The sequence below is a fragment of the Hemitrygon akajei genome, chromosome 18 (assembly GCF_048418815.1).
Source record: "Hemitrygon akajei chromosome 18, sHemAka1.3, whole genome shotgun sequence".
Taxonomy (NCBI): domain Eukaryota; kingdom Metazoa; phylum Chordata; class Chondrichthyes; order Myliobatiformes; family Dasyatidae; genus Hemitrygon; species Hemitrygon akajei.
The window spans coordinates 65,183,523-65,207,612 of NC_133141.1; the positions used below are offsets into that span (position 1 = coordinate 65,183,523).

The window sequence follows — 24,090 nt, forward strand, 5'->3', positions numbered from 1 at the left end:
GGTAGTACAGTATATGATGACATATGTTGGTTGTCCGTTGTGTCTGACAATGACAGAAAACCTGTGCTGGAGAGATTTTAAAAAGTGGAAAAGCCATTGCACTAAGGCAGTTCCATTCTTTCAACATCAGGAATCTGGGTCCAGTGGTACGAATAGTTGTCACAAGTGGGGTCTTCCTTGGTTGTAGTGGATGACCATGACATCTTCTGTGCCTAGTCATGCCCTTCGCTCTCCACAAAGCATTGCAGAATCGTTGGATTTCACTGTTTGTCTTATTGCCCAGGTCACTGGAGCTGATGTTGCATGCTAGGACAGGAATGCCCCCATATGCTGATATATACATACTTTGATAATAAATTTACTTTGATTGTCCAGATTCCAACATCTACAATCAGGCTCTGCCACCGCCGGAATACCACAAGATGGCTGGATCCAAGTCTACATCGTTGATTGTCCCACTGTCAGATTCTTGATCGGTAAGAGTGTCAAAGGGTACATGCAGAAGGCAAGAGAATGAGGTTGAGAGGTATAATGAAGCAGTCATGATTGAATAGTGAAGCATATTCAATGGGCTGAATGGCCTAATTCTGCTCCCATATCTTATGGTCTAATTCAGGAAGGTGCTTTGTTGTAAAGCACCATCTGTCCAGCGATCTAAATAAAGTGGATTCTCAGTAATTGGCCCATTGGTTAATCAGGGTAGCCGCTTATTTAGGCCAACTCTTAAAGAACAAAAACTAATCGAGAAAATATCCGGGATTCCCTTTATTTGGGATACTGTGCCACTTAATTGATATAGGGGACTGTTGCTAAACGGTTTCTAACTAGCGTCAGTCACATGCACTGGTGTGGCCGTTGGACGCTACACTGTGCTTAGAGCGAACAGTTTTTCTAACTGTCAACTGTTGGTGTTGGTGTTCAAAAAGCAGCAATTTTTGTCACAGATAGTTGGAGCTCCTGCAATAAATCTAGGGCTCATGATAGAACTGATTCTGTGCATCTGCAATGTCCGTCAACAGTAGGAGGGTGCGGTCAGAACTCTGGCTGCATAACACAGAAGAGCTGAAAATGGTGTGAAAGGCGACCATTTGCTGTAAGCCTTTGAAAAGGGAACTTGTTTTTCTACTGTGAATTCCCACAAGAAAATAAACCTCAGGGTAGCATATGGTGACATATACGTACTTTGATAACAAAATTTTTCTTTGAATTTTGAACTTACTTCTGCTTGAAGCCAACACCTTATGCATTCCTCTCCACCCAATCTCAGGGGCATATCTATGGAGAAGTGTTGGCGCGTGGCCTAGTGGGCAAGGCATCAGACTAGTAACCTGAAGGTCACTGGTTCGAGCCTCAGCTGAGGCAGCGTGTTTGTGTCCTTGAGCAAGGCACTTAACAACACATTGCTCTGCGACGTCACTGGTGCCAAGCTGCATGGGTCCTAGTGCCTTTCCCTTGGACAACATCGGTGGCGTGGAGAGGGGAAGGCCTGCAGCTTGGGCAACTGCCGGTCTCCCATACAACCCTGCCCAGATCCATGGTCTCTCGAGACCAACGGATGCCACCACCATCTACAGAAAATAGCGCCTATGGCAAGCACTGAAATTGCGCCCCTGTCCAAACATCTGACACCCATCTTTTAGATAACTTTACCATAATATCAGCTCAAAAATACAAGTCAAGCTCTTTAATCTTTTAATTAACAAATTATGGCATTACATGAAAATTATAACTCCACCTTCCTTGCTTTCACTGATGCAAATTGGTCTAAGATGTGATCAAAGTCAGTTTTTTCAGTTTCTTCTCTTTCTACACTCAGCAGAGCAAGATCACAGAGTCTGCCTTGACCCATGGAGGCTCTCAAATACGAATTAGTTTCAAATAAGTATTAGTTTTAACTTGCTGAATGATCTCTCACTGGCGATGGAAACTGCAATGTTTAGCATTATCTGAATAACAATGCGAAGATTGGGGAAGGCATTCTCATCTCCATACTGAACAATAAATTCAAGAAGCTCTTGAGATCTTGATATTTTCATGTTGACCCGCCTTGATAGCAACATTCTGCAATCCAAAATTTCTTCATATAGCTACTGTCCATCAACATCAGAGCTGTACAATTCGCTCAAATTTTCACACTTCTTCTTTAGGTCGTTACTGTCAGCACCATAACATAGTCCCTCGACATTGAGAAGGAACCCAAACTTGGCATCAGTGTTGTGCAAATGAGCGAACCTTTCGTCCATTTCTCTGTGAAGGCTGTCAAGTGTTCTCTTCATGACTCTTTCCATTTCCTCCTTAGCTGTTAACCCAGCGTCTCTCGAGTTCTCATCAGCCATTTGTTTCTTTCATCTCTGACGTCTTTCAACTTCAATATTCCATTCTTGACAGAGACTGACTCCTTCTTCAAGTGACTCACTGACCAACACTTCTCTTTCATCATAAAAATTATCTTGGAGGCCTTTCAAATCCAGAGCAGCATCGTGGAAGTTCATGCTAGGATCCTGCAGCCTCTTTTGAATATGGTCAATGTAAATGAGTACTTTGTTCCAAAATCCTAGCAAAATCAGAAAATCATAACCCAACATGTGTTTGGACAGCTGCCTTGCATCACTTCTTGTTTCACTGGTCTCATTTTCATTGTCTATCATGTTCTGGAGAACTTGAAGTATCTCCTCAAGGTACTTGTTGATGGGCTTCACTGCTTCTGTCCTTGCACTCCACCTGGTTTCGGACTCCAACTTAACAACCACAGGCATGGTGTTTTTGAGTTTTTCCCAGCGCTGTGTTGAACGAGAGAAAAACACGTAGAGAGCTTCAATGGCTCCAAAACATGTGACCATCATTGTATCCTGTTTGGCTGCATGTACACCCACCAAGTTGAGTGAGTGATTGTCGCAATTCACAAACACAGCCAGGTTGTTTTTCTCATTTATTCTTTGATGAACACCACTTCTGCGTCCAGACATCACAGCAGCGTTGTCATTCGCACTGTGACCGACAATCTTGTAGCTCCATTTCATCCTTTTCTAGCTGTTTCAAGATGTCTTCAGCCAAGCAATCAGCATTCTTCTGCTTACCTGGATAAAACCAAGGAAGGATTCTCTAACATGGACTATTTTCCTCTCAAAATCAACTTCCACATACCTCACTACTTCTGACATCTGCTCACGGTGTCCTGATCAGGAGTTGAGTCGAACATGAGACCATAGTACTTAGCTTTATGAATGCTTCTCAGTAAACTCTGGTGAACAGTGGATGCCATCATATGGATGAATTCATTCTGGACACCCGGTGAAATATTAAGACGTGGATCCAGGATGACTTTCCAAATGAGTGAGGTGTTCTTTTATGACAGGGTCAAAGATGGCCAGTAGTTTCAGTAAGCCAAGGAAATTTCCCACATTGGAGTCATCGTCTAGCTGAAGTGACTCCCTGTGTCCTCGCAAAGCCAGGTTCTGAGTCGCAAGGAATTTTATGTATTGAAGGATTCTCGTCAAGATTTTCCTCCTCGATCTGTGACTGAAATACCGTGTCAATAACTCCTCTGTTTCCAGCTAAATTTCTTTCCATTTCTTTCCACTGTGTGAAGCATTCCTGATGATTCTTGGCATTTTCATGAACACTAATCCTTTCAGGTGCTTTCCACTGGTTGAATCCACTTTCCTGCTCCAATGAGGATTGATGTTCTGACCGGGAATAGAGAAGACAACAGATACAAAATGAAGACTTTTTAGAAGGGGAATAGACCAGCCATGAGCAAGTCACTTCCTCACCACGACCATTTCCCAATTTCCTCTTGAACCAAGTTTTGTTCATTGAACGGTTATTTGTTAGTAGGAAAGGCCCCTCACTGTTCTGGAAATACTTCGAACCCAGCTTTATTATTTCTGTTCTCAACACGACAGCCAGAATTGCTTTTCCAGTATCCTTGTCGAACTTCAGAAGTCCAATGTCATGCTGTTCAATCACTCCTGGTATGACAGTTCGAGGCTCTTTGACACCATCCAGTTCACTAGGTTCAGTGTTGTCAGGTTCAATCTCATCAGGTAAAATCTCGTCAATAAACTCAACATCACCACCACCATCGTCTTCCCCTCCTGTCATGTCCACATTCTCTGTGGCAGCCTCACTCTTAATCTCGTCATACTCGGATTTATCTGACTTGATTTATCTCCTCGGCTCGTGACACATTTGTACTTGATCCACCTTCAGATTCTAATAAACTTGTAGCAGGTGCAGGCGACTCCATGGAACGTGTTGAACTAAGAAGGACATGAAGAACTTGCTCTACTTGGCTTCCTCTGCCTCCAACTTTCATTTCTTCCGTCCTTCAGCTCCACTTTCCTTCTTCTTCGTGAAGAAACTTTTCATGGTCTTCTTACACAATGCTCTGAAATAAGTCCATCCTAGTGCTTCTCACCCATGATAATCAAAGACAGATCATACATCTGAAGAAAATTCTTCTTTCACTATCCGAGGATGGCTTGTCTGACTAATAGAAACTGCTCAGTGGCGTCCCCCTTTATGTGGTTCGTAGGGCACGTGCCATACCTGCCATACTTTAGATACGCCACTGCCCAATCTTCAACCCATTCACTGATAAGCAAATGACTATAGTCAATGAAAACACTGCTGGTCTACCCACCATCCTCCACAAAATGCCACACATTGCACAGTTCAAAATCCTGTCCGCCATCACTGACTCCAGTTCAATGTGCAAATGCTGCTCAGTGAACTCATACCACCTCCTCAGAATAACCTCAAATTTTCACCAATTTCAGCTAACCACTACATAATTGTGCCACCCAAATTGGTGAAACTTTGAAGTTTAAACATAACAATCTGATTAAGCACAGATTCAGATTCAAACTCAAACTCGTGACATTAATGTAAGTTTTGGCAACTGTAGACGGGATACAGGATGTGGACTCATCGTCACCCTTTGATCTGACCTGGTGGAATCGTGCTGTGAAATATCCTTCCCCCCCAATTTCTTATTCTGGGGCCAGCTTGTCCTGCTCCCCCTATCCCCACCACCTTAATCTGCTACCTTACTCTCTAGTCCTGATGTAATCCACCTTAACTCTCACATTCTTCAGTTCTACACCTTCCAGGAAGTATACCTCATCCTCTCTCCTTCCTCTCCTTCCTCTGGCTCAATGAGCCGGCACCATCCAATTACAACCAATTAACCTACTAATCCTTACATCTTTGGAATGTGGGAGGAAACCTGAGAAGATGGAGGAAACCCACACAGTTGCATAGAAAATGTACAAACTCCTTGCGGACACACGGCCCAAAATATTGACTGTTTATTCCCTTCCATAGATGTTGCCTGAACTGCTGAATTCCTCCAGCATTTTGTGCATGTTACTCAAGATTTCTAGCACCTGCAGAATTGTGTGTGTTTAGGATTCCAACCCTTTAAAGTAATGGATTTCTGTTTGTGAGATACTGATATGTGGGCTTACCAATTCTGGTTGGAGTTGGTCAAGTGATAGTGATCATGTGACCTGTACAAATGTTCCTGCATCTAACTTCCAAAGGTTGGGTTTCTCTGTGCCTCTTGAGAGATTTGTTGGTCCTGGTTTGCTGCCTGCAAGATCCTAGAAAGAGGAGCAAAAAAACAACAAACTGCTGGAGGAAATCGAAGGTGAGAGGGAGGGAGGAATAGATGGAGGGGAGGGGAGCGCAGGTGGGATGGAAAGAGGGGGGAGAGTGGGGAGGTCAGAGGAATGGATGGATGGGGGAATGGGTGGGAAGGGTGAATGGGGGAGTGGATGGTAAGGAGGAATGGATGGATGGGGGAGTGGGAGGGAGGAAGAAATGAAAGGGAATTGTTTAGCTGAACATAGTGGGTATGTTATGTTATGTCCACTTCAATGTGTTGCAACATTTGTGGGATGCACCTAGCTCTTCTCAGACTATGTTGGTCGTTGGCACAAATGGTGCCATTTCACTGAATGGTTTGATGTACATGCGACAAAGAAAGCTTCTCTCTCTTTTAATCAATTTCAATGAATGGACAATAATATTGTTGCACAGGCAACACAATCCTCAACTTCAGCTTCTTGCAATTAAGTGCCCAGTTGCCCAGTTGCAGAGCAATACCACCATGGACTGGGAACCTTCAGAAAGGAAAGAAATTAAACTCCATAAAACATCATCAGACAGAAGGAATATCTGGGGCCCATCACACATAGCTGGACAGGCTTGAAGGGCCAAAGTGGTTCACTCCCCTGTTTATTCACTTGTGTGGAAGCAATATTGTAAGATCATAGACCTTCCATTAAAGATAAACAGGTGTAAAATATAGTCCAATATTAAATAACATGCCACAATCCTGTACTTGCTGATTCTGGTTTAGTAGCCTGGGGGCACAAAAGACAGTGGAATCTGGAGCAACAGGCAATCTGTGAGAGAAATTCAGCAGGTCAGGCAGCATCCTTGTGGGGAGAGGAACTGTTGATGTTTCAGGTCAAAATCCTGCATCAGGATCTGATGTGCTTCAGTCAAAACGTCAGCAGTTCCTCTCCCCCTCACAGATGTTGCTCAACCCACTGATTTCCTCCAGACAATTGAAGACACAAAGTACTGCAGCTGGTACAGACTAGTACAAACAATCTGCTGGAGGAACTCAGTGGGTCAGGCAGCATCTATTGTGGGAAATGGACAGTCAACGTTTTGGATTGAGACCTGCACTGATCGAGTCCAGATCAAGGGTCTCTACTCAAAACATCAGCTGTCCATTTCTCTTCATAGATGCTGCCTGACCTGCTGAGTCACAGAGTAACGCAGCATGGAAACAGGCCTTTTGGCCCAACTAGTCCATGTGTTCCCCCAGTGTTGTATCTGCAACTCCAGCAGAGTGTTTGCAGCTCATTTATTGGAAAACTGTAGGGCCACAGAGCCAGAGGGCACACATAACATAATCTAGTGGGAGAAATACAAAGAGGGGATGGAAGGCAAGGACAGAGCAAGGTGACGTGTGTTGATTTAATTATAGTGATGGGAACGGCAATATCTTTTGGGAACAGTAGCATAGTAGTTAGCTTAACACTCTACTGCACTAGCGACCACTGCTCGAAGAAGCTTGTACACCCTTCTCATGACCACTTTGGTTTCCTCCAGCTGCTCTGGTTTTCTCCCACATCCCAAAGACATACAAGTTAATATGTTAATTGGTCACATTGTTGTATTGGGCTGTGAGGGCTCGATGGGCCGGAAGGGTCTGTTACCATGCTAAATTTAAAAATTACAATGCTTGAAGGTGTAGAAACCATAATATAAAAAGAGCATGTCCCCACCCCAACACCAACAGTGCAGGCTGTCTATTCAAATGAATAAACATCACAAAAAGGAAACCATCAGACCTTACCTGAAGAAACAGCTTCAAATAAGCTTTGAAATAATTTTTAACGTGTGAAAGACAGAACGAAAAGGAAACTGTGGTTTCTTTTTTGTGAAGATGATATTCTGTGTATGCAGTATCAGATCACACTTCAGGACAGGTGCAAGAAGAAACTAGTTAACTTACTAACTTCAGGACAGCTAACGTGACAAAACACAGGTCTCACCTCAATGGTGCTTCCTTCAATATGTTCTCCTGTACAATTCCCAATGGTTAGCGACTAGGTCGCCACTTTGCCTAAAGCCCACAGCTTCTATAGCTTATAAAGGCCACAGAGACAGCAGAAAAGGTAAAAGAGGAAATGAGAATAAATAAACACTTCCTTCCATCAGGACAGAATGAGCAAGTTGTGGCTTTTTTACCTCCAGAAAATCTGTGATTAGAAGTGATGGAGCATTTCAGATTATGGAAGTTTTTTAAAAAGAGGGTAGATATACACTCAGTGGCCATTTTATAAGACATCTCCTGTACCTATTAAGTGGCCACTGAGTGTACATTCATGATCTTCTGCTGTAGCCCATCCACTTCAAAGTTCAACGTGTTGTGCATTCAGAGATGCTCTTCCACTGTTGTAATGCACGGTTATTTAAGTCGCCTTCCTGTCAGTTTGAACGAGTCTGGCCATTCTCCTGACCTCTCCCATTATCAAGATGTTTTTGTCCACAGATCTGCCACTCACTAGATGTTTTTCTTTGTTTTCCGCACCATTCTCTGTAAACTCTAGAGACTGTTGTGTGTGAAAATCCCAGGAGATCAGCAGTTTCTGAGATACTCAAACCACCCATCTGGCATCAACAATCATTCAATGGTCAAAATGGCCCAAATCACATTTCTTCCCCATTCTGATGTTTGGTCTGAACAACTGAACCTCTTGACCATGTCAGCATGCTTTTATACATTGAGTTGCTGCCACAATTTGCTGATTAGATATTTGCATTAATGAGCAGCTGTATAGGTGTATCTAATAAAGTGCAGAGATGCCTCAACTTTCAGACTTTGCAAAACCAGGAGTCATTAAAACTAACGAGATTCTGCAAATGCTGGAAACGTTGAGTAACACACACAAAATACGGGAGAAACACAGTCAGTAAGGCTGCATCAATGGAAGGGAATAAACTGTCCACAATGAGAGGCACGTTTTAAAAACAATTAGAGAAAACAAAATTCTTCACCCAGAGCATCGATAGAATGTGGAATCAGTTATAATCCTGTAAATGCCTACAAGAAAATGAATCTCAGACGTACTCTGATAATAAATTTACTTTGAATTTTGAAGGGCTGATGTATTGATAGATTGGTAGTTCCTTGCAGAACTTAACCAATCTGTCAGCATCTTTGGACACTTGGATATGACACAAGTGGAAGACAGAGGTTAGACCAGCTGGGAAAACACAAGGACATCCAGCAACCAGATAAAACAGCCAGAGTTGGCAACTCTAAACTCTCTCATGACTCTTTAATTAAGCAGATCTTAGCAAATTTGGTTGTGGATAACAAGGTGACCGAACTAGCAACAAAAGCAAGAACAACATTGAGACATAGAATATTACAGCACAATACTGACCCTTTAACCTATTCTAACCTCAATCTAACTCTTCCTTCCATTTTTCTTTCATCTACGTGCCTATTTCAGAGTTTCTTCAATGTCCCTAACTTATCTGCCTCTACCACCACCACTGGCACACATTCCACACACCCACCATTCTATGTAAAAAGAACTCTATAATGCCCCCTCCACTCGTAGCCATCTCCACCCTGGGAAAATGTTTCTGGCTGTCCACTTGATCTATGTACACCTCTATCACCTTTCACCCTCCTTCACTCAAACTATCCTCATAAGACATGCTCTCCAATCCTAGCAAATCTACTTTGCACCTCTCCAAAGCTTCCATATCCTTTCTATAATGAGGTGACTAGAACTGAACACAATTCTCCAAATGTGGTTTTTCTCCTCTCTCGCTTTTTCATATATGCATTTTCAGTCAATGCTCAATTTCAATTTTAAAGTTGTTCCTCTTGATTTCTCCATCCAAGGATTTATCCTTCCTTATCCCTGTAATCCTCCAGCTCTTCAACCTTCCAAAGTATACCTGAGCTCTCTAATTTTGGCATTACATCATTTTAGATAATAATCACATCCATACTTTCAGAGAAAAGCCCTAACTCGCTCAAGCTGTCTTCATAAGACATGCTCTCTCGCCCAGGCAGAGAAACAGGGTCAGGATAAACCAGACAACTGGGAGCAGACAGGAGGACAGCTAGTTGACCAATTGAGGGAAGTCTACCAGAGGGCAAACAGAGTGAAACAATTGGGTCGCTGTGACAGACACTAGGGGAAAAAAAAGGGTAAAGCACAATCCCACTGACTACACCCTGCTGGATTGCTGAGGGCTGTGTTTGATTCTGGTACATCTCCAAATCGAACCATCAGGCTCCTGAACCAGCATGGAGTACTTCACTCACTTCAACTCTGAACTGATTCCACAACCTACAGATGACTCACTTTCAAAGATTCTTTACAACTCATATTCTCAGTATTATTTACTTATCTTTTTGATTATTTGCACAATTTGTCTTTCTTTTGCTCATCGGTTGTCAATCTTTATTAATCTCTCAAAATGATGAAGGGACGCAACAGCTTAGGTAGCATCTATGGAAAGGAATAAAGAGTGGATGTTTCAGGCTGAGACCCTTCTCAGTCCTGAACCTTCATCAGACAATCAATCCTGATGAAGGGTCTCAGCCTGAAACGTCCTCTTCCTATTCCCCTCCATAGATGTTGCCTGACCTGCTGAATTCTTCCAGCATTTTGTGTGTGTTGCCCTGGATTTCCAGCATCTGCAGAATCTTTTGTGTTTAGTCCTTATTATTTATGGCTTTTCATAAATCCTAATGTAAATCTCTATTTTTCTGTAAATGTCTGCAAGAAAATGAATCTCAAGGTAGTATACAATTTACTTTGAATTTGCCCAAGAAAAGTTGACTACTCTGTGCTCTGCTCTCTCTTTCCCTCCCTCCCTCTGATACAATGCCTGCAAAAATTCAGCAAGGCTAATCCCCTCAGGAGAACAAAAATATACTTTTTTTTTAATTTTCCCTCCAAGGGAAAAAAGATATGCTCTCTGCAGGGTCAAATCACACCACATAGAGAAACAATCCTCTGCAGCTGAAAGGATGCTAATTTTGAAGAACTGGTGCATCAAAGTCTAAAAATAGCTAAGGTTGCGTTTTGAGCTCAGAATATCAGCGACTTCGAATGAGCATAGCAACCGTCATGTATCAGGCTGCAAAATCACTCTCCTCACCGTGACTTCCAAATCAATGAGGCGGGACATTGCTAGACAAAAGGAAGTTAGCTACATAACCCCCTTTGAGTGAGACAGAAGAGACACAGTCTTCCCCACTAATCCTGGCAAACTCCATCCCCCACATACACAAATCAGTCGATGAGGAAGTCAGTTGCAGAGGAGATTATAATTTCTCCCAGTGGCCTATTTGATATTGTTCCTGTTTCAAGATATTAAAGATTAGCTTTATTTGTCACAGGTACATCGAAACATATAGTGAAATGCAGCATTTGAGTCAAATCAAATTAGCAGGGATTAGTCCGCAAGTGTCACCACACATCTGGCACCAAAGTAGCATGCCCACAATTTACTGATCTTAATCTGAACATCTTTGGAGCCTGAGAGGAAGCCGGAGCACCCGGAGGAAACCAGCACAGTCACAGGGAAAATATACAACAGCAGTGGGAATTGAAACCTGATTGACGATCGCAGGCACTGTGAAGTGACGTACTAACCGCTACACTACCATGCCACTGATATTCTAGCTATGCCTCCCAGCATGAAAGCTTTGTAGAACAAAATATCAAAAAAAATGTAACCTCAACCAGTATTTGGGTTTGCGCTTCATGTTTTTACTTCCATCTATTAATATTATGTGGGCTACAGAGTATGTTGTTCCAGCATCCACCTAATGGCTCATTGTGTTACTGTTTACTGCAGATGCAATTATAGGGCGCCACAGCACTGCAGCGGTTAGTGGAACACTTTACAGCTCAAGGCACTGCTTTTCAGAACTCAATTCCACTGCTGTTTGAAAGGATTTTGTACATTTTCCTTGTGACCATGTGGTTTTCCTCTGGTGTTCCAGTTTCCTCCCACAGTCCAAAGATGTACCAGTTAGTAGGTTAATTGGTCATTGTAAATTGTTCCCTAATTAGGCTGGGGGCAAATAGGTGGGTTATTGGGCATTGCGGCTCATTGGGCTGGAAGGGCCTGTTCCACGCTGTATCTCTAAATAATAAAATAAAATTATGTAGAATGAGCATAACTTGTGCATGAAATATTAGTAGAGAATTAGCAGTTACCTAGAGTCCTGGTAACCTGTTACGTATACACTCACTGCGTTACTCAAAGGCATGCTCCCTTGTTCGAACTACACTCTATGGAACAGAGGGAGATTAGCACTAGTTTAAAGCTGGTATGTGTGGCTCATTGAAAGACAGTTAGTTCTAGGCTGTGATTACATTTCAAGTGCGCAATCAGAGGCTGGAGTCTATATTCAGTCACTGTGGACTCGTACGTTGACTGGTATCTGTCGATAGCAGGCTGTCTGAGGACCTGCACAAAGAAGTAGATTTGCATTGATCATATCTCTTATCGATTCAATTACAGAGCTTTACAAATCCATGGATTAACAGAGCCAACCAAGTGCAAAATGTTCCTCAAATTCACTTAAGCTCGACACAAGGGACAGCAGATCGTTGAATATGGGGGTGGTGGGGGGGTAATATCAAACAGTCTGCTGGAGGAACTCAGATCAACAACATCTGCAGGAGAAATGGAATTGTCAATACTTTGGCACATGTATGATAGAACCTAAGTCATCTGGGTATACTTAAAGTGGAGGTTGATAGGTTCTTGATTAGTAAGGATATCAACGGTTATGGGGAGAAGGCTGGAGGGATGGAGATGAGAGGGATAATAAATCAGCCATGATGGAATAGTGGAGCAGACTCGATGGGCCAAATGGTCCAATTCTGCTCCTATGTCTTAAAGTCTAAAAATGGAGAGCTATGTAGAAGGGAAGGGATGGATTGATTTTAAAGCAGATTACAGGGTTGGACTGAACTCTATAGTGTTCTATGTTCAATTGTTCAGGTTAAAACAGACTCGACCCAAAATGTTAACAATTCCTTTTCATCCCACCCACAGATGCTACTCAACCTACTGAGTTCCTCCAGAGACAGTTTGTTGTTCAAGGTTCTGGTATCTACAGTCTCTGGTGTCTTCAGTCCACTTGGCCCTTTACATTTGTAAGCCATCTCAATGCACTAATTGGAACAGCTCACAGTGAAAGGTGTTTGTCTGTTTTGGGAGTTGACAAGAGAGACTGTGCATTTACACAATCCACTGTCATATGCAGTTGCCCAACTTTAGAACATAGAACATTACAGCACAGTATAGGCTCTTTGACCCACAATGATGTGCCAACCTTTTAAACAATTTTAAGATCAATCTAGCCCTTCCCTCCTACATAGCCCTCTGTTTTTCTATCATCCATGAGATCCTTAAAAGTCCCTAATGTATCTGCCTCTACCTTCACCCTGGGAAGGCATTCCATACAAGCATAAAAAACCTACTTCTGACACCCCACCTATACTTCCCTCCAATCAACTTAAAATTATGCCCCCATGGTGTTAGCTCCATTTCTGCTCTGGTCAAGTCCAAGGGACCCAATCCATCAGTAGAATCAGCTGCAAAAGACACCTCGCTGAACTAGGTGGCTGTAACAGTGTGCATGTGGAGAAAGAGTTTAACAAGCTTGGATTCCAAGACTCCAAGCAGCAAAAAGCTGGCCATAGCCCTATGGGTAGCCTCAGTGCCAGAAGCTTGTAGTGGGTTCATGCCCCACCACAGAGAGTTGAGCAGATCATTCTGCCACGCTTTCACACAGATCTGAGAGACATTTGTACCAAGACATTGTACAACTGAAATATGAAGCTGAGGTCCCATCTATTCTCTCAAGTGGAAAAAGAAACCCATAGTGCTATTAGGGATTAAAACAGGAGCTGATTGCCATTAATTACATCTCCACCAATAACCACAAAGGACTGCAGATGCTGGAAATCTGGAGTAACACACAAAGAGATAGCAACACACAATAAAATGCTGGAGGAACTCAGTAAGTCAGGCAGCATCTATGGAGGTGAATAAAGAATCGACATTTCGGGCTGAGACCCTTTATTATTCCTGATGTTTATTCAGGTGGGCTGCCCCCAACACGTCACTGGATATGGGTTGCATTTCACTGTATGTTTCAATGTACTTGTGATTAAATAAATCTGAATAAACCTCCTGATCGTTTACTCCTCTCCATAGATGTTGCCTGACTTGCTGAGTTCCTCCGGCATTCTGTGTGTGTTACTCAAGATTTCTAGCATCTGCAGAATCTTGTCTGTCCATCTGAAGAAACAGCCTGTTAGCAAGATGTTGCAGCTTTGTATAAGCAGGCTGCTGCAACAGTGACTACACAACAAAGAAATGGCAAGGTCCTTTCTAATGTCATGAGAGCAACATGAACAAACTTCTTAACACCTTACTGCCTCCCAGCACACATTTACACCCTACCTGAATCCGTGCCCCCCCCAACTATCCAACTCACAGACACACTCTCATGTTGCATTGCTCAATTTTCATCTTTTATCGCTGCTGTTTCACATATTTATATGACTGCTTGTTTTATTATAATAGTGTCAGTAACATTATACTGTCTTATATCAACATGCACCTCACACTTTATGTCACCCTGTCAACCTTCAGGCCATGTCACTCAGGGACTTGTGTTAACATGACTGTATGTGCTAGATTATAACTAAATGTGCAGTGTGTGACTATATTTACTGTGAGGAATGCTGTTTCGTTGAGCTGTATGCATATGTATGGTTGAATGACAATAAACTTAAACTTGAACAACTGTAAATTAACAAGTTGTTCTTCCTTGTTGCCCAAACCCTTTGCAAAGCCCTTGGTGGAACTTACATGCATCAATGCCTCTCAAAAATGGTGTGATGAGAAAGTAGCAGGGGACCACATGCCTTGTTTGACACCACAAAGTGGAACTACTTACCTGACTCTGCAACTTGCTTTGTTTCTTCAGCCGCAGGTTTTCCGGGGTGTCTGCCACGGCAGTGAATGAAGATTTTGGGTAGTGCCTACAGAAAAGAAGAGAAACAAACACCTTTGGTTTCTATGGTTACAGACATATTCCCACAAGGCCTTGCTTTATTATCAAAGCTAGCGACAGGAATTATGAAAGTGGGAGAACATTTCTTTCATTTGGGTAAAATAAAAACACACCAGGATGATTTCACTCTGGAAATTAACACCTCAGCCACACTTTTCAGGCATTCTTTCTGGGTAGCTCCAACCTGACAGTATCAACATCAATTTCTCAAATTTTCTATTCCCTTATTTCTTTTTCCACTCTCCATTACTCCTTTCTCTTTTCCTCATCTGTCCATCGCCTCCATCTGGTGCCCCTCCTCCTTCCCTTTCTCCCACGATCCACCCTCCCCTCCTCTCAGAGCAAAGTCCTGGATCCGAAACTATATCTCTCTCTGCAGTGGCTGCTTGACCTGCTGAGTGTTTCCAACACTTTCTGTTCTTATTTCAGACTTCCACCTATTCTCGTACCCCTTTCATGCACAGTGGCTTAGTTTTAGATTCCTCAGCTTCCCTGCAAATCATCCAAGGAAATTTTAATTGCTCTCCCAAAAGGAAGCTCTATCCAGCCAAACAAAGCCTTCAGCAAGTTAACAAGACATATTCTGCCAACTTTTGAGACAGCAAAGTTTAGTACAGAGATTATTGCAATTGTGCACATTTGAACAAAGCAATCACAGATGTTCACCGATCAGTTGGTCACAGTCTGTCAATGTGACATGGGTTCCATGTTCCAATACAAGACCTTGCCTTACAATGTGGGGTGGCACAGTAGTGTAGCAGTTAGCGTAACTCTATTTCAACACCAGCAAACAGGGCTCAATTCCAGCGCCATCTGTAAGGAGTTTGTACGCTCTCCTCATGACCACATGGGTTTCCTCCTGTCTCAACCAAAAACAATGCAGAACTCTCTCAATGAAACTAGATTTGTTTTATTGTTTTTATTTAGACCACAGCACATTTAGCAGGCCCTTCCAGCCCAATGAGCCATTACCACTCAATTACAGTCGTGTGACCAATTAACCTATTAATCCATGGACTGTGGGAGGAATCCCACAAGATCATGAAAAGAACATGCAAGCTCCTTACAGAGAGCGACAGAATTGAATCTGGGTCACTAGCACTGTAATTGTGTTATGCTGGCGGCTATACTACCTCACCTGTCCATTGCCTCCCTCTGGTGCCCCTTTTCCTTCCCTTTCTCCCATGATCAAAATATCCCTCAATAATTTTCAAAAAAATTATTTCCATTACCACTATGTGGCTAAGTGCTTTCAAAATAAACAAGTTGGACAAAATGGAAGCATGACAACACTTGTGGGCTGCCTCCAGCACATCCTTGACACAAACAATGCATTTCACTGTATGTTTCAATGTACCTGTGACAAATAAAGTTAATCTTATCTTATCGTAACACTATTCCTCTTTATTATGGAGATCTTTCATACGCATTTCAGCTGGGTTCGAAAATGGATCTCAGGGTAGTATATGGTAAAAATATATATAACTTGATAATAAGTTTACTTTGAACTTTGTTGTCTCAGTTCTGTCAGCCAATGCCCATTAGGACAAGGACTGTTAGGATGGGAAACAACTTAAATGAACTTTATGCTAAATATCACTCTTCTGGAATATATTTTATTATTTGTTAATTTATTTGTGGTAATATTACTTTGTGTGTTATGTGTGAGTCACATGTTGTGCACCTTGGTCTAGAGGAACGTTGTTTCGTTTGGTGGTGTACCTGTGTATGGCTGCATGACAATAAACTGAATTTGAACCTGACCTTACCCCATTTAAAGGCAGGGCAAATAACAGGAATGTCCCATTTCTACCACATTCTTATGCAGCTTAATGTGAACGTCCTTAATAGGATTTAATAAGTGTTCAAGCAACATGCTTTTTTTTATTATTAGAGTTACCAGAAAGAAATACTGAATGGCAAACTAGGAGGAATGCTGGCTTGGTTTCCAATCCCAACTCCCCAGTGTACAAGCGCACACATGCTCTTGCCCAAAGACATGAAGGCTAATTATGTAGCCTACAATTAAATTGGATAACTTGGCAGGAGGTGTCAGATCAAGTCACTTGCAACCAATGAACAAGACAGACTGCATGACAATGAGATTAGCATTTTTAGAAATGTCAAGATTAATAATGAACACAAAAGATACTCCAGATGTTGTAAATCCAGAGTAATATACATTAAATTCTGGAGCTCAGCAGGGTAGGCAGCACCTATGGAGAGGAATAAATGGTTGATGTTTTGGGCAAACACCCTTCAGGGTAGCATGGCAGTTAGCTCAGAGTTCAATTCCAGTCTTCTCTGTAAGGAGTTTGTACGTCCTTCCAAATGAACAGATTTGTTTCCTCCGGATGCTCCTGTTTCCTCCCACAGTCCAAAGGCATAGGTCAATTGTCCTGTGATTAGGTTAGGGTTAAGAACTACAAGTGTGTTGCTGGGCGGTGCTGCTCATTGGGCCTGTTAATGCTGAACAAATAAATAAACAATAAAATCAGGACTGGAAAGGAAGGGAGAAGAATAATGATTTTTTTCTGTGCTAGAAAGTGGTTTAAAAATATTGACATTTATTATTATTTTCCAGCTACAACAGATGAAGTTGAAAATGCATGGCTGGGATCAAATCGCAGAGTCCATGGTCATATGGGGGGTGGGGTCATTAAATTGGGAGCATCGGGATGCTGACTCTGACTGGATCTATTCCTGACGTTGCCTGTTCTCTCACACTTGTGTCCTAGCACCAGGCCACCTTCCTATGTGCTTGAGAGTTCATCAGCTAGATTATTTGTGGCAGTCAGTCAAACAGTCCCTCCTTTCTTGCAAATCAACAACAAATGTGCAAAACTCTTTAAAAAACATTATTTTATTGCCTTTGATTTTTTTCTTCCAGCCATATCACAGATAATGGTGTCTTAGCTCAAAGCCCTGGAAACATCATGGAGGCTTGGCAACAGAGAGGAGAAAAACTCTTTTTTCATTTGCTAGCCTAATCCCAACTCCTTGCATCATTACTTGGTCTGGAGGCTCCAATGCACAGGATCGAGAGAGGCTGCAGAGCATTATAGACCCATCCAGTTCCATCACAGGCACAGCACTCCTTACCATAGGGAACATCTGCAAGAGGCAGGTGCCTCAAGAAAGCAGTATGCATCATTAAGGCCCCTCACCATCTGGGGGCATGCCCTCTTCTCATTACTGCCAGCAAGGAGGTGGTACAGGAGCCTGAAGACACACACTCAATTACTCTTCCCCTTTACCATCAGATTTCTGAATGGTCCATGAACCCATGAAGACTCCTTACTACTCCTCTTTTCCACTTCTTATTTATAGTAACATAGTTAGCAACAGGAGGAGGAAACTGGAAGTCCATGAGCCAGTCTTCACAAGTAGAGAGTGAGAGTGGCAGCAACTTTAAATTCTTTGGCATTATCATTTCACAGGATCTACTCCGGAACAAAACATACTGTAAGTGCCATTACAAAGAAGCCACAGCAGCACTTCTACTTTCTCAAAAGTTTGCATAGAGTCAGCATGCCACCTAAAACAATGACAAATGTTTGTGGATACACAGTGAAGAGTATTTTAATGATTGTATCACAGCCTGATATGAAAGAACAGAATTCTTTCCAAGAATGGGAAAGCCTACAAAAAGTTGTGGATACAGCCCAGCCCATCACAGGAAAAGTCCACCCCACCGCTGAGCATATCTAAATGGAGCACTGCCACTAGAAAGCAGCATCCATCAAAGACCCCACCATCCATGTTCTCTTCTCACTACTACCATCAGGCAGGAGGTACAGGAGCCTGAGGTCCCACAGCACCAGGTTCAGGAACAGTTATTACACTACAACCATCAGGCTCCTGAACCAAAGGGGATAACTTCACTCACCACAACTGTTTCCACAACCTATGGACTCACTTTCAAGGATTCCACAACTCATGTTCTCAGTGTTAGTTATTATTATTATTATTATTATTATTATTATTATTATTGTGGGGTTTTTTTGTATTTGTGCAGTTTGTCTTCATTTGCAACATGGTTGTTTGTCAGTCATTGAGTGCAGTTTTTCATTGATTGTAATGTACTTCCTTGTTCTACTGTAAATGCCAAGAAGAAAATGAATCTCGGGGTAATATATGGTGAACGAACATGTTACTTTGAACATAAATTTACTTTGAACTTTGTATTCTATGTCTTGCAATGTTGCCAGAAACTAACAAATTCATGACATAAGTCAGTGATAAACCTGATTCTGATTCAAAGGCAAAGAGAAAAGAGAAACAAACCAGAAGTAAACAACTGCAACAAGAGATGCATTGTCCTGAAATCAGTACAGTGAGCGAGGGATTCCTCTTTGGAGAGAAGAATAAGAGGTGACTTGATAGAAGTGTAGAAGATGATAAGAAGGATAGATCAAGTGGATATCCAGGGACATTTTCCCAGGCGGAAATGGCTAATACAAGGGGACAGAATTTTAGGGTAATTTTAGTCCTTCTGCTGACTCTCTGTTTCCTCAACACTACTTGCCCTTTCACCTATCTTCATATCATCTGCAAACTTGGCCACAACACCATCAATTCCTTCATCCAAATCATTGACGTACAATGTGAAAAGAAGCAGTCCCAATTCCAAACTCTGTGGAACATCACTAGTCACCAGAAGCCAACCAGAAAAGTCTCCCTTTATTCCCACTCTGCCTCCTGCCAGTCAACCAATCTTCTATCCATGCTAGCATCTTTCCTGTAATACCATGGGTACTGTTAAGCAGCTTCAAATTTACCCAATTTCCCTTGGGATCAATAAAGTATGTCTGTCTGTGCGGCACCTTGTGAAAGGTCTTTTGAAAGTTCAAGTAAACAACATCCACTGACTCTTTGTCTATCCTGCTTGTTACTTCCTCAAATAATTCCAACAGATTTGTCAGGAAACATTTCCCCTTCAGGAAACCTTGGCTTACTTTATTGTGTGCCCCCCCCCAAATATCCCAAAACCACATCCTTAATGATCAACTCCAACATCTTCCCAATCACTGAAGTCAGACTAACTGGCTTACAATTTCCTTTCTTCAACCTCCCTCCTTTCTTGAAGATTGGAGTGACATTTGCAATTTCCCAGTCTTCCAGAACCATTCCAGAATTTAGTTATTCTTGAAAGATCATTACTAATGCCTCCACAATCTCTGCGGTTACCTCTTTCAGAACCCTGGGATGACTTATGTACCTTCAGACTTCTCAGTTTCCCAAGCACCACCTCCTTAGTTTAGGTACTGGATAAATCCAGGATCCCTTCTGAATGTAAAAGTCCCTGACAGTCACTCCTCAATTTGCAGATGAACAACATGGTCACTGTGGTGCACCATAGTATGCATCCTATCTGGATGCATCACAGCTTGTCATGGCAACTGCTCTGCATGTGACCTCAAGAAACTGCATAGACCCACTCAACTGTTCCTCAGAAAGCAGCTCTTTCACTCCAAAGTGTGGAAAATAGCATCTGGATCCCAATCTCTTTCTTTCTACCCTCCTTCTGAGACTGTTCACAGTAAGGGGAAGGAGTGGGACTAGTGATAGCTCTTTTAAACTGCCAGCAAATGGTGTGATGGGCCGAATGCTGTCTTACTGAGATGTGAAATTATGGCCAGGGCTTTTGGAAACTAAGTGATTCAGAATTCATTTGGTTAAAATGGATGCCAGAGCAATTAAATCAGGTTTGGATTGACAAGTCAGCAATCTACAACTCAATTACATCTTTATCATCAGACCCAAAAACACATATATCGAAGACACAAGAGATTCTGCAGATGCTGGAAATCTTGAGCAATATACGCAAACTGAAGGAGCAACTCACGAGATCAGGCAGCCTCTGTGGAAGGAAATGAATACACACACACGATGCTGGAGTGGTTGAGTCCTGATAAAGTGTCTCAGCCCAAACTATTGAACGTTCATTTCCCTCCATGGATGTATAAATAACAGTGAAGCTTAAACTCACCTGCAATTATCATTGTTGCCAACACGTGTCATATGTAATTTTGATTGCTAAAAACCGCTGCTATTTTCAGGCTATACCACTTTAAGGATTGCATCAAAAGTCTAACATGATCTGTGCTTCAAAATTGCTCAGTGTGGAATTTGCCAGAAGCATTCCTGCTCTGGAACAAAGCCACATTAAGGAAATGATACCCTGAACTGCCCATTTTTGTTTTAAAGAACAAACTATCTTGATTGTTAGTCTGAATTTCCAACTACCGTACTTTCCTGGTCTTAGAGAGATACAGAGTTTATCAATACTGACTGATCTTCTAGAGCATCTTTCAGGATTTCTCAATCTATCAATATTTTCTGACACAAAACACCAATGAACTGAAATTTGAAAAAAGATGAAAATTGAAGCTCAATTTTTTAACGATTAAGAGGTGGACGGTTACAAGACCAAGTTTTGTTCAGTTACTTAAGGTTCATTGAACGTCTCTTTGGGCCTCATATTTAAGAAAAGGATGTGCTGGCATTGGAGAGGGTCCAGAGGAGGCTTACAAGAGTGATCCTGGGAAAAAAAGGATTAAATGTATAAAAAGTGTTTGACAGCTCTGGGACTATACTTGCAGGAGTTTATAAGAATGAGGGAGGATCTCATTGAAACCTAATTGAATACTGAAAGGCCTAGATAGTGGATGAGGAGAGAATGCTTTCAATAATAAGGGAGTCTAGGACTAGAGGGCACAGAATAGAAGGGAACAGAAATGAGGAGGATTTTCTTTTGCCAGAGATTAGTGTATCACTGGAATTTATTGCCACAGACAGTCGTAGAGGGCAAGTCATTGGATATATTTAAAGCGGGGGTTGATAGGTTCTTGATTGGTCAGGGTGTCAAAGATTATAGGGAGAAGGCAGGAGAATGGGGTTGGGAGAAAAAAAATCAGCCATAATTGATTAGTTGAGTAAACCCAATGGGCCAAATGGCCTAAATCACTTCCTACATGTTACTACAGCATTTATCTGAAGAAAAGCACAAAAAGTGGCATATCTTGATCAAAGAGGGGGCCTCTGTTGACTACTCTAGAGATTAGGAATTGGATGCTGGTGGGGATACAGAGGAAACAGACTCCAGTTAGTGGCTTATATTAATGTAAATTCATGGAGTGCTCCACAAGTTCTGGTCTCCAGATTGCAGACAGAACATATTAACAATTTACAAGATCAACGATAAGTCAAGACTGAACAGGCTGGGACTCACTGCTGTTGAACAGAGAGACACACGCTGCTCAAATAGACTGCTTTGTGCTACAAGTTTTATGAAGGCATATGGTATGCTTGCCTTTATTGTCAAGGCATTGAGTTCAAATGTCAGGAAGTAATGTTTCAGCTTTATAAAACTAGTTATGTTGCATATGGAGTATTGCACATATTTCCAGTTGCCCCATTATAGGAAGGATGTTGAAGCTTTAGATAAGGCACAGAAGAGGTTTATCAGGATGTTGTCTGGATTAGAGGGCATAGACAAAATTGGGTTATTTTTGCTGAAGCAGCAGAGGTTGAGGGGAGAGGTTTATAAGATTATGAGGGGCACGGATAGAGTAGACAGACAGCATCTTTTTCCCAGAAATGTCTAGTAGCAGAGGGTATGGATTTAATGTGAGATGGATAATTTCAAAAGAGAGGTAAGGGGCAAAGTTTTTTTTTTCTTTTACACACAGAATGGTGGGTGCCTGGAATGCACTGCCTGGGGAAGTGGTAGAAACAAATATATTAAGGACTTTTACCAGACCCCTAGATAAGCACATGAATGTGAGGAAAATGGAAGGATATGGACATTGTGTAAGTGGAAAAGATTAGATTAATTGGCCATTTGATTACTAATTTAATTGGTTCAGCACAACACTGTGGACCAAAGGGCTTGTCTCCGTATTGTACTCTTCTATGTTCTATGTAATTCTACAAAGAGTTATAGGCCTGGAGAGAGGTGGTCATGGAGATAGGAAAGTACTTGGTAATGAAGCAATTTGAATTTGAGGATGAGAATTTCTAAATCAAAGTATTGCCACACCAGAAATTAATGCATGTCAGTATAGACATAAGAGAATCTGCAGCTGCAAGAAATTCAGAGCAACACATACAAAATGCTGGGGGAGATCAGCAGGTTAGGCAGCATCTATAGAGGGAAATGAACAAGTGTTTCAAGCTGAGACCAGGATTGGAAAGGAAGGGGGAAGAAGCCAGAATAAGGGAGGGGGGAGGGGAAGGATAGCGATAGCTGAGACTAGATGAGGGAGAAGGTGGGTGAGGGAGAAGGGTTTGATGTGATAGAAGTGGTAAAGGGCTGAAGAAAGAATGTGATAGAATATTGTTGAATAACCTGCATTTGGCCTCATCGTGGCAGTAAACGAGTCCACACACACACATCAGTGTAGGAATAGGAAGTCATTTGTGGCAGACAGATATAGATGAAGTAAATTCAGAAAATGTTGGAAATACTCAGCAGTCAGACAAAATTTATAGAAAGAGAAGTAGAATTAAAAGCGACATACACAAAATGCTGGTTAGAACTCAGAAGGCCAGGTAGCATCTATGGAAAAGAATACAGTTGATGTTTCAGGCTGAAACCTTTTGACAGGAAGGATCTGCTTCAGTCCTGCCAAAATCAAAATATGTGACATCCCCGAGTACCCACACTACACTGCATGCTCATTTTGTTTAAGGACAACAAAAGCTGTTAATTCAGACCAAGACGTGATTTAGAAACATCGAAATATACAGTGAAAAGCATAATTTGCACCAACAACCTACACAGCCCTACATATACTGGGGGGCAGCCCACAAGTGTAGCTATGCTTCCGGCATTCATACATTTTTGGAATGTGGGAGGAAACCTACATAGTCACGGGGAGAAAGTATAATTTCATTCCCCGATAGGGGCAGCATGGTAGCGTAGAGGCTGACATAATGCTTTACAGCACCAGTAATCAGTGTTACGTTTTTAACTCCAAAACATAAAAAAGGTGGGAGCCCAAGAGAACGTGGTTTGATTTTGGTTTGTTCTTTACTTTAGTGAGACATGATGACGGGGGCCATTTACATACCTGAAAAACTCACAGTGCATTATATAAAAAACTGGTTAAGCAATATAGTTACAATATTACTCAAATGTTACTGAAATATTAAATACACAACTATTCAGGGTTCAATTCCCGCCAATGTCTGTAAGAAGTTTGTACTTTCTCCCAGTGACTGTGTAGGTTTCCTCCCACATTCCAAAAGTGTAAAAACTTGTGGGCTGCCCCCCCCCCAAGCATATCGTAGGGCTGTGTAGGTTGTTGGTGCAAATGATGCTTTTCATTGTATATTTCGATGTTTCTAAGTACATGTGACAAATAAAGCTCATCTTATTTTATAATGTGGAAGAGTGAGAAGAAGCTAAAATTACCAGGCGC

The 24,090-nt window shown here is 42.0% G+C and overlaps 1 protein-coding gene across 3 annotated transcripts in view; it reads right to left on the minus strand.

Annotated features, from left to right (window-relative positions):
• Window positions 1-24,090, minus strand: part of lasp1 (LIM and SH3 protein 1) — a 197,732-nt gene that overhangs the window by 112,010 nt on the left and 61,632 nt on the right. For all 3 annotated transcript variants that reach the window (XR_012102071.1, XM_073071751.1, XM_073071752.1), the window contains exon 3: window positions 14,546-14,630. Coding sequence is in view for 2 of the 3 variants with exons in the window: in XM_073071751.1 (XP_072927852.1) it covers window positions 14,546-14,630 (85 nt within the window). In the remaining variant the exon portion in view is untranslated. The remainder of the gene's footprint in view (window positions 1-14,545; window positions 14,631-24,090) is intronic.